The sequence below is a fragment of the Fistularia commersonii genome, chromosome 3 (assembly GCF_037954325.1).
Source record: "Fistularia commersonii isolate RoL2024-O1a breed Wild chromosome 3, RoL_Fcom_v1.0, whole genome shotgun sequence".
NCBI classification, from domain to species: Eukaryota; Metazoa; Chordata; class Actinopteri; order Syngnathiformes; family Fistulariidae; genus Fistularia; species Fistularia commersonii.
Genome location: NC_141286.1, coordinates 23,374,999 through 23,384,042, shown reverse-complemented (window position 1 = coordinate 23,384,042; position 9,044 = coordinate 23,374,999). Strand labels below are relative to the sequence as shown.

The window sequence follows — 9,044 nt, the reverse complement described above, 5'->3', positions numbered from 1 at the left end:
GGGCTCTAACCCCCCAGCCCCAGCCGCCACCCAGGGGCTGGATAATCGACAAATATATTAGATGAATGACTGCAGGGGTTAATCCACCTCTGCAGGGATCTTCAAGGCTAAACATTAGTCAGTGTCTTTTCAATATTAAATCAAGAAAAAAAAAAAAAAAGAGAGAAGGGGCAGAGTCAGCTCTTAATAGCAGGTGTTGCTTGTCCCCTTCTGTTATCCTATTAACCTTCACTTTGTTTACAAATTGGACCAAACAGCATGTTTCATAACAACAGTGTGATTCATACATATGAATCACTTAGTTAAAAACATAAACATGCCCTGGGAGTCTCTGGTTACATAAGACGACCACTTCTTTATTTCTCACCTCAGCAGTTCTTAACATAAAAAAAGCAAATATATGATCACGCACACACACACGCACACATACACACAGCTTTAAAAATATACAAAAAAAAAAAAAAAAAAAGAGTTGTTTATGTGCCGTGTAGGCCGTGCACTGATAATACAGTGGAATGTTAAAAAAATGAATTATTCATCATCCTCTTCATCCTCTTCTTCCTCATCACTGATGACATATTTCTTGGCCTTCTTGGTTGTCATTTCATCATCATCCTCCGCCTTTCGCTTGCCCGATCCCTCGCCCTCCTGCACAAAGCGCACACACACACACACACGCACGCACGCACGCACACACACACACAGTCAGACGCATGCCAACAGCAGTGGACGTTCAGTGCTCAGGTTTGTCGAGATCTGAGGTTCTTTATTTATATATTAATTTTGAGATTTGTTGACTTTGCAGAGACTGTCCGTACAGAACGGAGATCATTCATGACAGAATTTCTTGTCTTGGTCAAATCCCACGCAGGTGATGTGGGAAAATCTTAAGTTCTTAGCCCAGCGAGCCTCCTGCACCGCACTGCCCCCCCTCGGCCCTGCGGCCAACTGCACCTACCTCGTCGCTGTCGAGCTTCTTGGCCTTCATCAGCCTCTGGGCCTTGTCATCATCTGAGCCTTCGTCACTATCTGATGAGTAGATCCTCGCTCGCTCCTCTGATTTGGGGGGAGGATGGCAGAGAAACACGGGCTCATTGTACCTCGGCTACCGGCTTTTGAGACAGAGCGAAAAAAAAAACCAGAATGGGGTTTCTTGTCCTCACCCCTCAGGCCTCCTCCTCCCCCCTTGTATTTGCTCTTGATGGCCGCCAGGCTGATGGCCTCCTCGCCCTCCTCCTCGTCGTCGTAGCGGTCCGGCTCCAGGTAGCTGCTGCTCAGGCCTCGCTGGTGCTGCTTCTCCCTCATCCTCCTCTGCTGGGACTCTCTGCGGATCGACGCGCGCAGACGCTCTTCCTCTTTCTGCCGGGACAGAGGTTTAATATTTGCATCATTTGCACGATAACAAAATGAACCACTGTGCGAGTTCTTCGGTAAAGGTACGGGAAAGCAAGTTGTATCTTCAAAAAGAAATGACTGATGGCCAGTTATAGAAAATTACGATTTGAGAATTTCTGACTAAAACACTGCCATCAGCTAACATTTCAAAGTGTTTACAGATTTGTTGTTAATTATTTATGGGTGTTGCTGCGACGTCTTCTCTTGCTTAACAGACACTTTTAACACAAATACCTTTGCTCTTACTCATGTCGACAAGCTTTACTCCCTTTATCTTTATGACGTCTGTTTACTTCCACTCTTCAGATTTGCCTGCCAAATTGCCGGTGGGCAGCTCTCACCTGCACTGGTTGGACTTCTGAAGAACCTGACGCTTTATTTGTTCTGATCGGTTGCTGTTAAAATGAGCTCACGTGTCCGTCGTCTGAAAATACGGACGCACACGTCGCCGCTGGACTCTGAAACCATCTCTCTTCCACTCCAATCACTATTTGACCTCATTATACAAGGTCTTTGTGGATAATACTTTCATCTGTCGTCCTGTTTAGCACACGCAGTGATAAGCAGCGCATGTAGGCGCGGACACAGGCGAAGCAGTAAATAGACCGCAGAGGCTGGTCACCTTTATCATTTCATTGCGATGGGACTCCGGATCTCGACCCGCCATGGGAAGGATTCTGATCTTCTGTGTCTTGGAACAACGGTCGGCCAACGACAGGGTCATCTTCCTGTGAGTGGCGCTGTCTGTTGAGTGGGGCCTGTAGACAAAAAACAAAACACACACACCGGTGACACTTCTTCCTTCTGGCCTTTTATTTTTAAACTCTGCCAGAGGAGAATTCCATCTGCGCTACCGGAGATTCAGCAAAATAATCCTAGGCCGCTCTTCCTACCAAAACATGTGATTATGTCTGATGATCAGAGGGTTCGAGGCATTTGTACTCGATGCAATCAAAAATGTGTCCACGCTTTTTTCTTTTTTTTTTTTTAAAGAGCCGAGACATTTTACGATACCCTTTTAAAAACATGTGTCCGAACCATTTGCACTCTGAGCCGCCTCGGGCCTAATCCTGATCAAAACTGCACTCCGGTTACTCTGCTCAGCGAGGAGAAAGTGGCAATGTTCTGCTACTCGTGTGTTAAAGCAGCTTTGGCCGGGGTCCTCCGAGTCCCATGTGGTCTGAGAAGACAGAACATCTAGGTGGACCTGGGTGAGATAAGAGGCTTACACGCCGCTTATTGTGAGAAACCTGGGCAGGGTGCGCAAGGTGATCCAAGGACTTTGAGCACATTTTGGACTGAGGCTTGAATGAAAGCCGCTATTGTTATTGTTTGGAATTAGTATGTGCCCGCGGAGGGAGCCAGAGAGACAAAGAGCATCCCCACAAACTTGAAATTTGGAACTTAGCAGGGCCCCCCCTGCATTCTCCTCCTGGACTTTTGCAGTACATTTTGTGCAGCAGTCTGAAGCCAAGAACTTAATTCCTTTGGATCAAAGAGAATCCGACTTTCTTAGAACTGCGGGAAAAACACATTCTCTGTAATCAGCTATTCTGTTGACTGATTTGATTGTTTTTTTTTTTTTTTGCAGGTCACTTAAAAAGAAACCATTCTGCATCAAGTCACATTTTCACATGGCTCCAGCAGGTAGTCCGTCTTCCAGGAGAAGGAGGAACGCTAAGCGTCGCCCCACAGAAATACTTTTTCAAACGGCATGAGCAGATGTTACCTGAATGTGAGTTTGGTTTTGAACACCGCCTGGCCCTGCAGTCCAGTGCCCTGTCGGATGAAGAGGTGGTTGTGATCTCCTTGAAGGGGGGCTTTGTAAACGTCAAACACTTCATTGCCCAGGTGGAGGGACATACTGTGAAGACAGTGTCAATTGTTAGAGGGACAGTATAGGGAAGCCACTATTAGTGGATGAAGACGCCCGGTGAGGCATCGCACCTGCCATCCGACCATTTGACAATCCGCGCATTGCTCTCCCGCATTTCGTTTCCCTCCTCGTCTCTCTTGACCCTCCACCGGATAGTGTTCTCCACCTGAGGGGCCGAACAAAACGTCATCAGCTCTTCAACTAAAGACGCAGGGCGACGGCGCGAACAAAGTCCAGTAGCATACCTTCAGTTTGAGTCTGGTGCGCCCCTCCTCGTCCAGCATTTCCTCGTCTTCGAACTCATCCTCGTAATACTGGGGATCGAAGGGTCTTGGGGGGGGTGGGGATGGGGGGTGGAATTGGAATTGGAATTAAATTGGGCTTACATATTCAGAGGTGAATTATCTTTTACCATGACAGCAAGTGGGATTAAAAAGGATCGTATTGTAAACAATGCACTATAATCCACTATATATACATATGTCTTACCTGGGCTCTACAGACAGGAAGTTGGGCAGCTTGACAAAGTAAAGGTCAGAGCCCAGGTCGGTGCTGACTTTGGGGATCTCCACCTCAATACGAGTCTCTGGCGCAGGTTCCTCTTCCGCTTGTTCGCCCTCCATGCCATCCTCCATGTCCTAGCGCACATACACGTACGTGGAAAAAAAAAAAAGGGAGAGCATTTCAGAGAATACTGTAGTTGTCACTGAACCATGCTAATGGGGATTAGCTGGGAGAGTCTTAGCGGGGGGAAAAAAAAAAATTGAGACAATGAGGTAGAAAGAGATGAAGGTGAATACCAGGGGCTGTCCCGGGGTCGGGGGCTTTTCTGCATCACTGTCTGATGAGATATCATCGGCCTCCCCAAACAAGTCGTCCGCCGCTGACTTCTTTGCTGTGGGAGGGTAAACTTCATCAAGACACTTATCTTGGATAAACCCGGTCTGGGCCCGACAGGTTCGTAGTGACTAAAAGTTTACTTGTGCGGTTTCCTACTTTTCTTTGAACCGACGTCACTGTCGGAATCCGAGTCCGACGCAGCTTTGGCTTTGCTCCGCTGTCGAATGAAGTCGTCTTCCGTGTCGCTGCCTTTTGCGGAGTCTGAGGAAAGGACAACACCAGCTGCAGCGTGGTGAGAAATCGCAAGCACAAACAAGAACTTAATAAGAGACTGTTTGAATTCACAGGAGCACTCATTTAAGCAGCTGTTATGATTTCACATGACGTGTTGTTGTTGCGCTGCCCGTGATGGGAGGGAGGGACGGACACACACACTAACACGTGTTGTCATTTTACTCGGACAAATTTTGACTCTGTCCACGTGAAGTGTTAATTCTCATCCCCGCTGAACTTAAGCGTAAGGTAATTAACTCTGCTTCCCAGGAGGGGTGGGGGACTGGGATCACCTCCACAGTCTATCAGATAAAATCACATTAATCTCCAGAGTTGAGATTAAGCTCCGAGTCCAAGATAAAATATTTCACATATGGCTCTAATCCTCTTTCACCAAATCTGGCGTGCCCAGATTAACACGGGGACCTCGTGATCAAGAGCATGTTCAAAAAAACACTCGAATTAATGATACCGAACCCTGGAGGTACCTGACTTTCTGTTCCTCGGCCCCTCGTCGTCAGAGTTCTCTCGCTCTTCGTCTGAGTAATGGCGTTTCTCCTCCTCGTCCTCGCTCTGGTCGCTCTTCCCACCCCCTCCCCACTTCTCGTCATCGGACTGGTTCTCCCTGCCAGAGCCCTCGCCGTCGGAGTGAGGGGTGCCCGGTCCTGACTGGGGGGTTCCCAGGTCGCTGTGAACGCTGGCAGAAGGAAAAAACAAACCGAAAAAATCCGACATGAGGTTAAGAGGACGGTCCCTCATCCCTCAGACAGTCAGTGTGCACTGTTACCTTCTGTCTGAACGGACGCTGCCCCTCTCAGAGTGAGGGCTCGCCCCCCCAGACATGCCGCTGTCGGCCGGGCTTCCTCCGTCCGACCGGCGGCCCCCGTCCTCCTCATCTTCGTCGTCGTCCCGATGGCCGCGCTCCGAGCCGCTGTGCTGCTCCGCGTCCGAGTGATCGTTCTCGCCCTGGTCCGAGTGCATACTGGCGTCCGACTGGTTGCCCGACCGCTCGGATTGGTTGTCGCTGCCGCTGTGCTGACTGCGCTCTTCGTCCTCACTGTCGTCCCCAAACAGCTCCTGGCGGGTCAGAGGGAACAGAACTCGGCTGAGGTCGATCGCAAATACAGACGATCACACAGTTTGTGTCCAACTATAAGAAAGGCTGAGATAATACAGTGGAAGGTAAACATGCTACACAAAGCACACCAGAATCAATGTATGCCAACTGCATAGCGACTACTTTTAAGATTCCTGAGATTGAGGATGGGTGGTGGTATCATTTTGTGAATTGTCTGTCATTTACTAAAGCTGTTTCTTTATCATTTTGTTGTTTGTTTCAAACGCACCTTATTCATGCTGGGTTTTCCGCCCTCCTGGCCTTCCTCCTCCTCATCGTCATGATCTCTCTCACTGTCACTGCCGCTGGCAGAGGCGTTGCTTGCAGATCGAGGTCTCTCCTGCTCTGAGTCGGAACCGGAGCCGGAACCGGAGTCTGAAAAATACAAAGCGGCCCGTTGTACTCCAGGTACACTGTGCAAGCTGTAGCCTGTCAACCATAGTTCCCGGCATGACGGATGCTTTCCGCTGTGACCTGCTCATTCTGTGGCTGTTTGCCAGCTCAGCGTCTGCACTGCACTGGTTTATCAACAAATACTAGCACCAGTTGGGGTGAAGGTCTGTGATGAAGCCAAACGTTGTAAGGATTCAGAAACGTACCCATTAGGGAAACCCTAAGGCAGATCAAATTCCAGGCCGCAGGTTTTCTGTACATTTCACATTAACTGTTTCTCAGTGTGTCCTTCACAACGCTAAGACAGTGCAGTCGTTTTTATGACGCCTTGATAAGGGGTGAATCGAGGGCCGAAACAGGAACAGATCCCAGAATATTCAATTTTACTTGTCCTTAACCTCAGGGCAGTTTCATAACTTTCCTTAGCAATAATCAATGAGCTTTGTATATTAAACATCCATTTTCTCAATAGTGTTGAAACTGCATATCACAAACATCTACGATGGCTGTCATTCTGCATGTTATAATTGGCTCTTGGCCTTGACAGGGTTTATCTGCGGTACAGAGCATGGATTTTTACCTACTGAATATTTAACAAACAATCTGTCAAATTGATATCAGAGTGATATAGTACAGTAGTGCAGCGGTTAGTGCACATGCTTCACAGCTAGAAGGTCCTTGGTTCGATTACCGGGCCTGACAGGGCCTTTCTGTGTGGAGTTTGCATATTCTCTCTGTGTTTCTCCGGGTACTTCGGTTTTCCCTACCACTAAAAACATGTACAATAGGTCAGTATGAATGAGTGTGTTTGTGAGCGCAATTATGGGACAACAGATGCAAATTAGCCCATGGCTACAATCCGGAGTGATGTTTTTACATGCATGTCTCATGTGTGTTCATTAACATGCACTGTCCCAACCAAATAAATAATAAAATAAATAAAATAAATGTATTGGTGACGATATGGATGCAATTGTTCTTGCAGCCACAAGAGGTCACACTAATAATAAACTTCCACGATCTTGACCCAGTAAACAAATTGTCAACCTGGTAACAATCGGATTAAAAGCAGGCGTTTACATCGCGCCGAGGACACTTCAAAACTGCCTGCAGACAAAAACACACTACAACCGCTTTGCGTTCAACCTCGACTGCGCCCTAATCCAGAGTAATGTTTCATAATCAGAAGCTTTATAACAAAGTGGCCGGTTAACTTTGTTCATCACCTCCGAGGTTATTAAAGAACAACACCAACAACAGATCACGATCGATCCCTCTTGACTTGTACTAAACTACTTCCTCGCGTTGCAGGATGTTGACAGAATCTGACGGCTTCATAGCAGAGCATCGTGAAATCAATCGGGTGAAACGAAACGCTTTTTCTTCACGAGGATACCAACAAAATGCATAAAGTCGGCAGTTTAACGGCTCGTAGCCGGCGTGTGTACCTCGTTGCTCGTTGTCGCTGTCTCCATCGCTCCCGAACAATTCATCCATATCCGCCATTTCTCTCCAAAACCATGGAACCACTTGACCCCGGAAGTAATCGACCGCCAGCGAGTCCTATCACTTCCGGGGTCAATAAAAGGAGGGCGCATGACTGTAGAGCAGCAAACTGTCCAGCAGAGGAAGCTCTAAACCAAGTTAAATCAACCGGGCCGATCAGGTCCACAGTATTTCAGGCTCTCCACAGTGGATTGAATTGTTCTAATATATATATATATGTATTGAAAATACATCTCTTTGATTAGTGTTTTTCTGGATGATTAAACTAGAGATTCCAGCTGCTCGGCTGTTTAACACCCAGCTCCACTTTGAACACACTTTTTCATTAATTCTTTCATTTATTTATTCATTCATTCATTCACTCACCCATGCATCCATTCAAGCAGACACCCATAGATGTTGCTGCTGTACGTATTGTTGTACGCTGCTAGTTGCCACTATTCGCACATGTTTATGCTCATTATATATTATTTATCTTCATTGTTTTTACTTTTTTTTTGTTTTTATTTTTATTTTTTATTTTTTTTCATATTTATATATCTTAGTGATCGCTCATTATGAGCAACCTCTTTCTGCTGTGTGTGAATTTCCTTACTGTGAGATTATTCAAGGAATATTATATTGTATTCTATTCTAAAGAAAATTTGAATGCTCTCCCCTATCCCCTATAGTTTGGGTGGCTTAGAATAGATTGTTGTTGGGAGGGGAGAAACATGTTCAAGCAGGTTGGAATGTATGGAGAAAAGTGTCAGTGGGGAATGTGTGATAAAAGAGTATTAGCCAAAATAAAAGGAAAGGAGTACAAGACAGTGGTGAGACCAGCAATGGTGTAGAGACAGTGATAATGATGAAAAGACAGGAAGCAGAGCTGGAGGTCATGGAGGTGAAGATGTTGAGGTCTCTTTGTGAGTGGCGAGGATGGATAGGATCAGGATAGGATGAGTCCTTCAGAGGGACAGCACATTTTAGATGGACAATGCCAAAACCCTGATCAACACAAAACTGAATGAGTAGCTTGCTTACTCTTTTGGCCACCAAAGTGCTCTGGTGGAGTGAGACTGAAGTGAACTATTCATTTTAGATGATTTATGGCTGTCTGCCTGCTGTCCCTGTGCCCTGCAGTGAACCCCCTTCCTTGTCTTCAGTCATTATATATTGATGCGTGGGTAGATATCTACTGCATACACTTGCAGAAAACCAAGCTAAGGCAGTCTTGATCTAAGTATATACAATTACTTAAGCTGATTACTATCATCCATCCAGTGGGGCGATATGGCTTCTGATGCCCATGTCAGCACCAACATCTGTCCTTGGAGTCTCAGCTCTGCGACCAAAAGTATTGTGTTACAGCACACATATTGGGTGAACTGAGAGAGTGCATGAAATTCTACCTGCGTCACACGGTGCTGTGAAAAGAAGCTGCACTGTCCTTGATCGAGGATAAAGTTTGTGCTGGACATAGTTGTGGTACTGTGGCAGGGGAGAGGGCGGAGAAACTTTTTGTCAAATAAAACTTAATAAGTCACTACCTGAATGTTTATCGGTGTGGCTGTTGCATTTTGCCCCGGATCGCTAAGGTATTTGTAGTTCAGCTATTTTTATCACTTCTCTCACTCACAATTTTTCATTTATTTAAGCTGAACC

The 9,044-nt window shown here is 46.5% G+C and overlaps 1 protein-coding gene across 3 annotated transcripts; it reads right to left on the bottom strand.

The window, feature by feature from the left end:
- Positions 1-335: 335 nt before the first annotated feature.
- Positions 336-7,430, bottom strand: leo1 (LEO1 homolog, Paf1/RNA polymerase II complex component). 3 transcript variants are annotated; one of them, XM_086144256.1, is made up of 14 exons: positions 7,343-7,430; positions 5,731-5,876; positions 5,172-5,461; positions 4,873-5,081; positions 4,268-4,393; positions 4,072-4,166; positions 3,761-3,909; positions 3,517-3,601; positions 3,343-3,437; positions 3,125-3,259; positions 2,018-2,153; positions 1,164-1,359; positions 959-1,056; positions 336-648 (listed from the first exon to the last, which is right to left on the bottom strand). In XM_086144256.1, exons 1-14 carry the CDS (start codon positions 7,398-7,400, stop codon positions 532-534), a joined length of 1,935 nt encoding a protein of 644 aa, XP_086000382.1. In that variant the 5' UTR covers positions 7,401-7,430; the 3' UTR covers positions 336-531. The 3 variants fall into 3 exon arrangements, with proteins under 3 accessions (XP_086000382.1, XP_086000383.1, XP_086000384.1); XM_086144257.1 differs by having other exon boundaries at positions 4,268-4,372; XM_086144258.1 differs by lacking the exons at positions 336-648; positions 959-1,056; positions 1,164-1,359 and adding an exon at positions 1,881-1,935.
- Positions 7,431-9,044: the final 1,614 nt, after the last annotated feature.

Bases quoted from the DNA above. Each gene is read 5' to 3' on its own strand.
- leo1 (XM_086144256.1), bottom strand. From the start codon at position 7,400: ATGGCGGATATGGATGAATTGTTCGGGAGCGATGGAGACAGCGACAAC. The intron at 5,082-5,171 runs GTAACAGTGCAC...TCCTTCTGCCAG, and splicing joins AGCGTCCGTTCAGACAGAAG to CGTTCACAGCGACCTGGGAA. The intron at 3,260-3,342 runs GTGCGATGCCTC...CTGTCTTCACAG, and splicing joins GTCAAATGGTCGGATGGCAG to TATGTCCCTCCACCTGGGCA.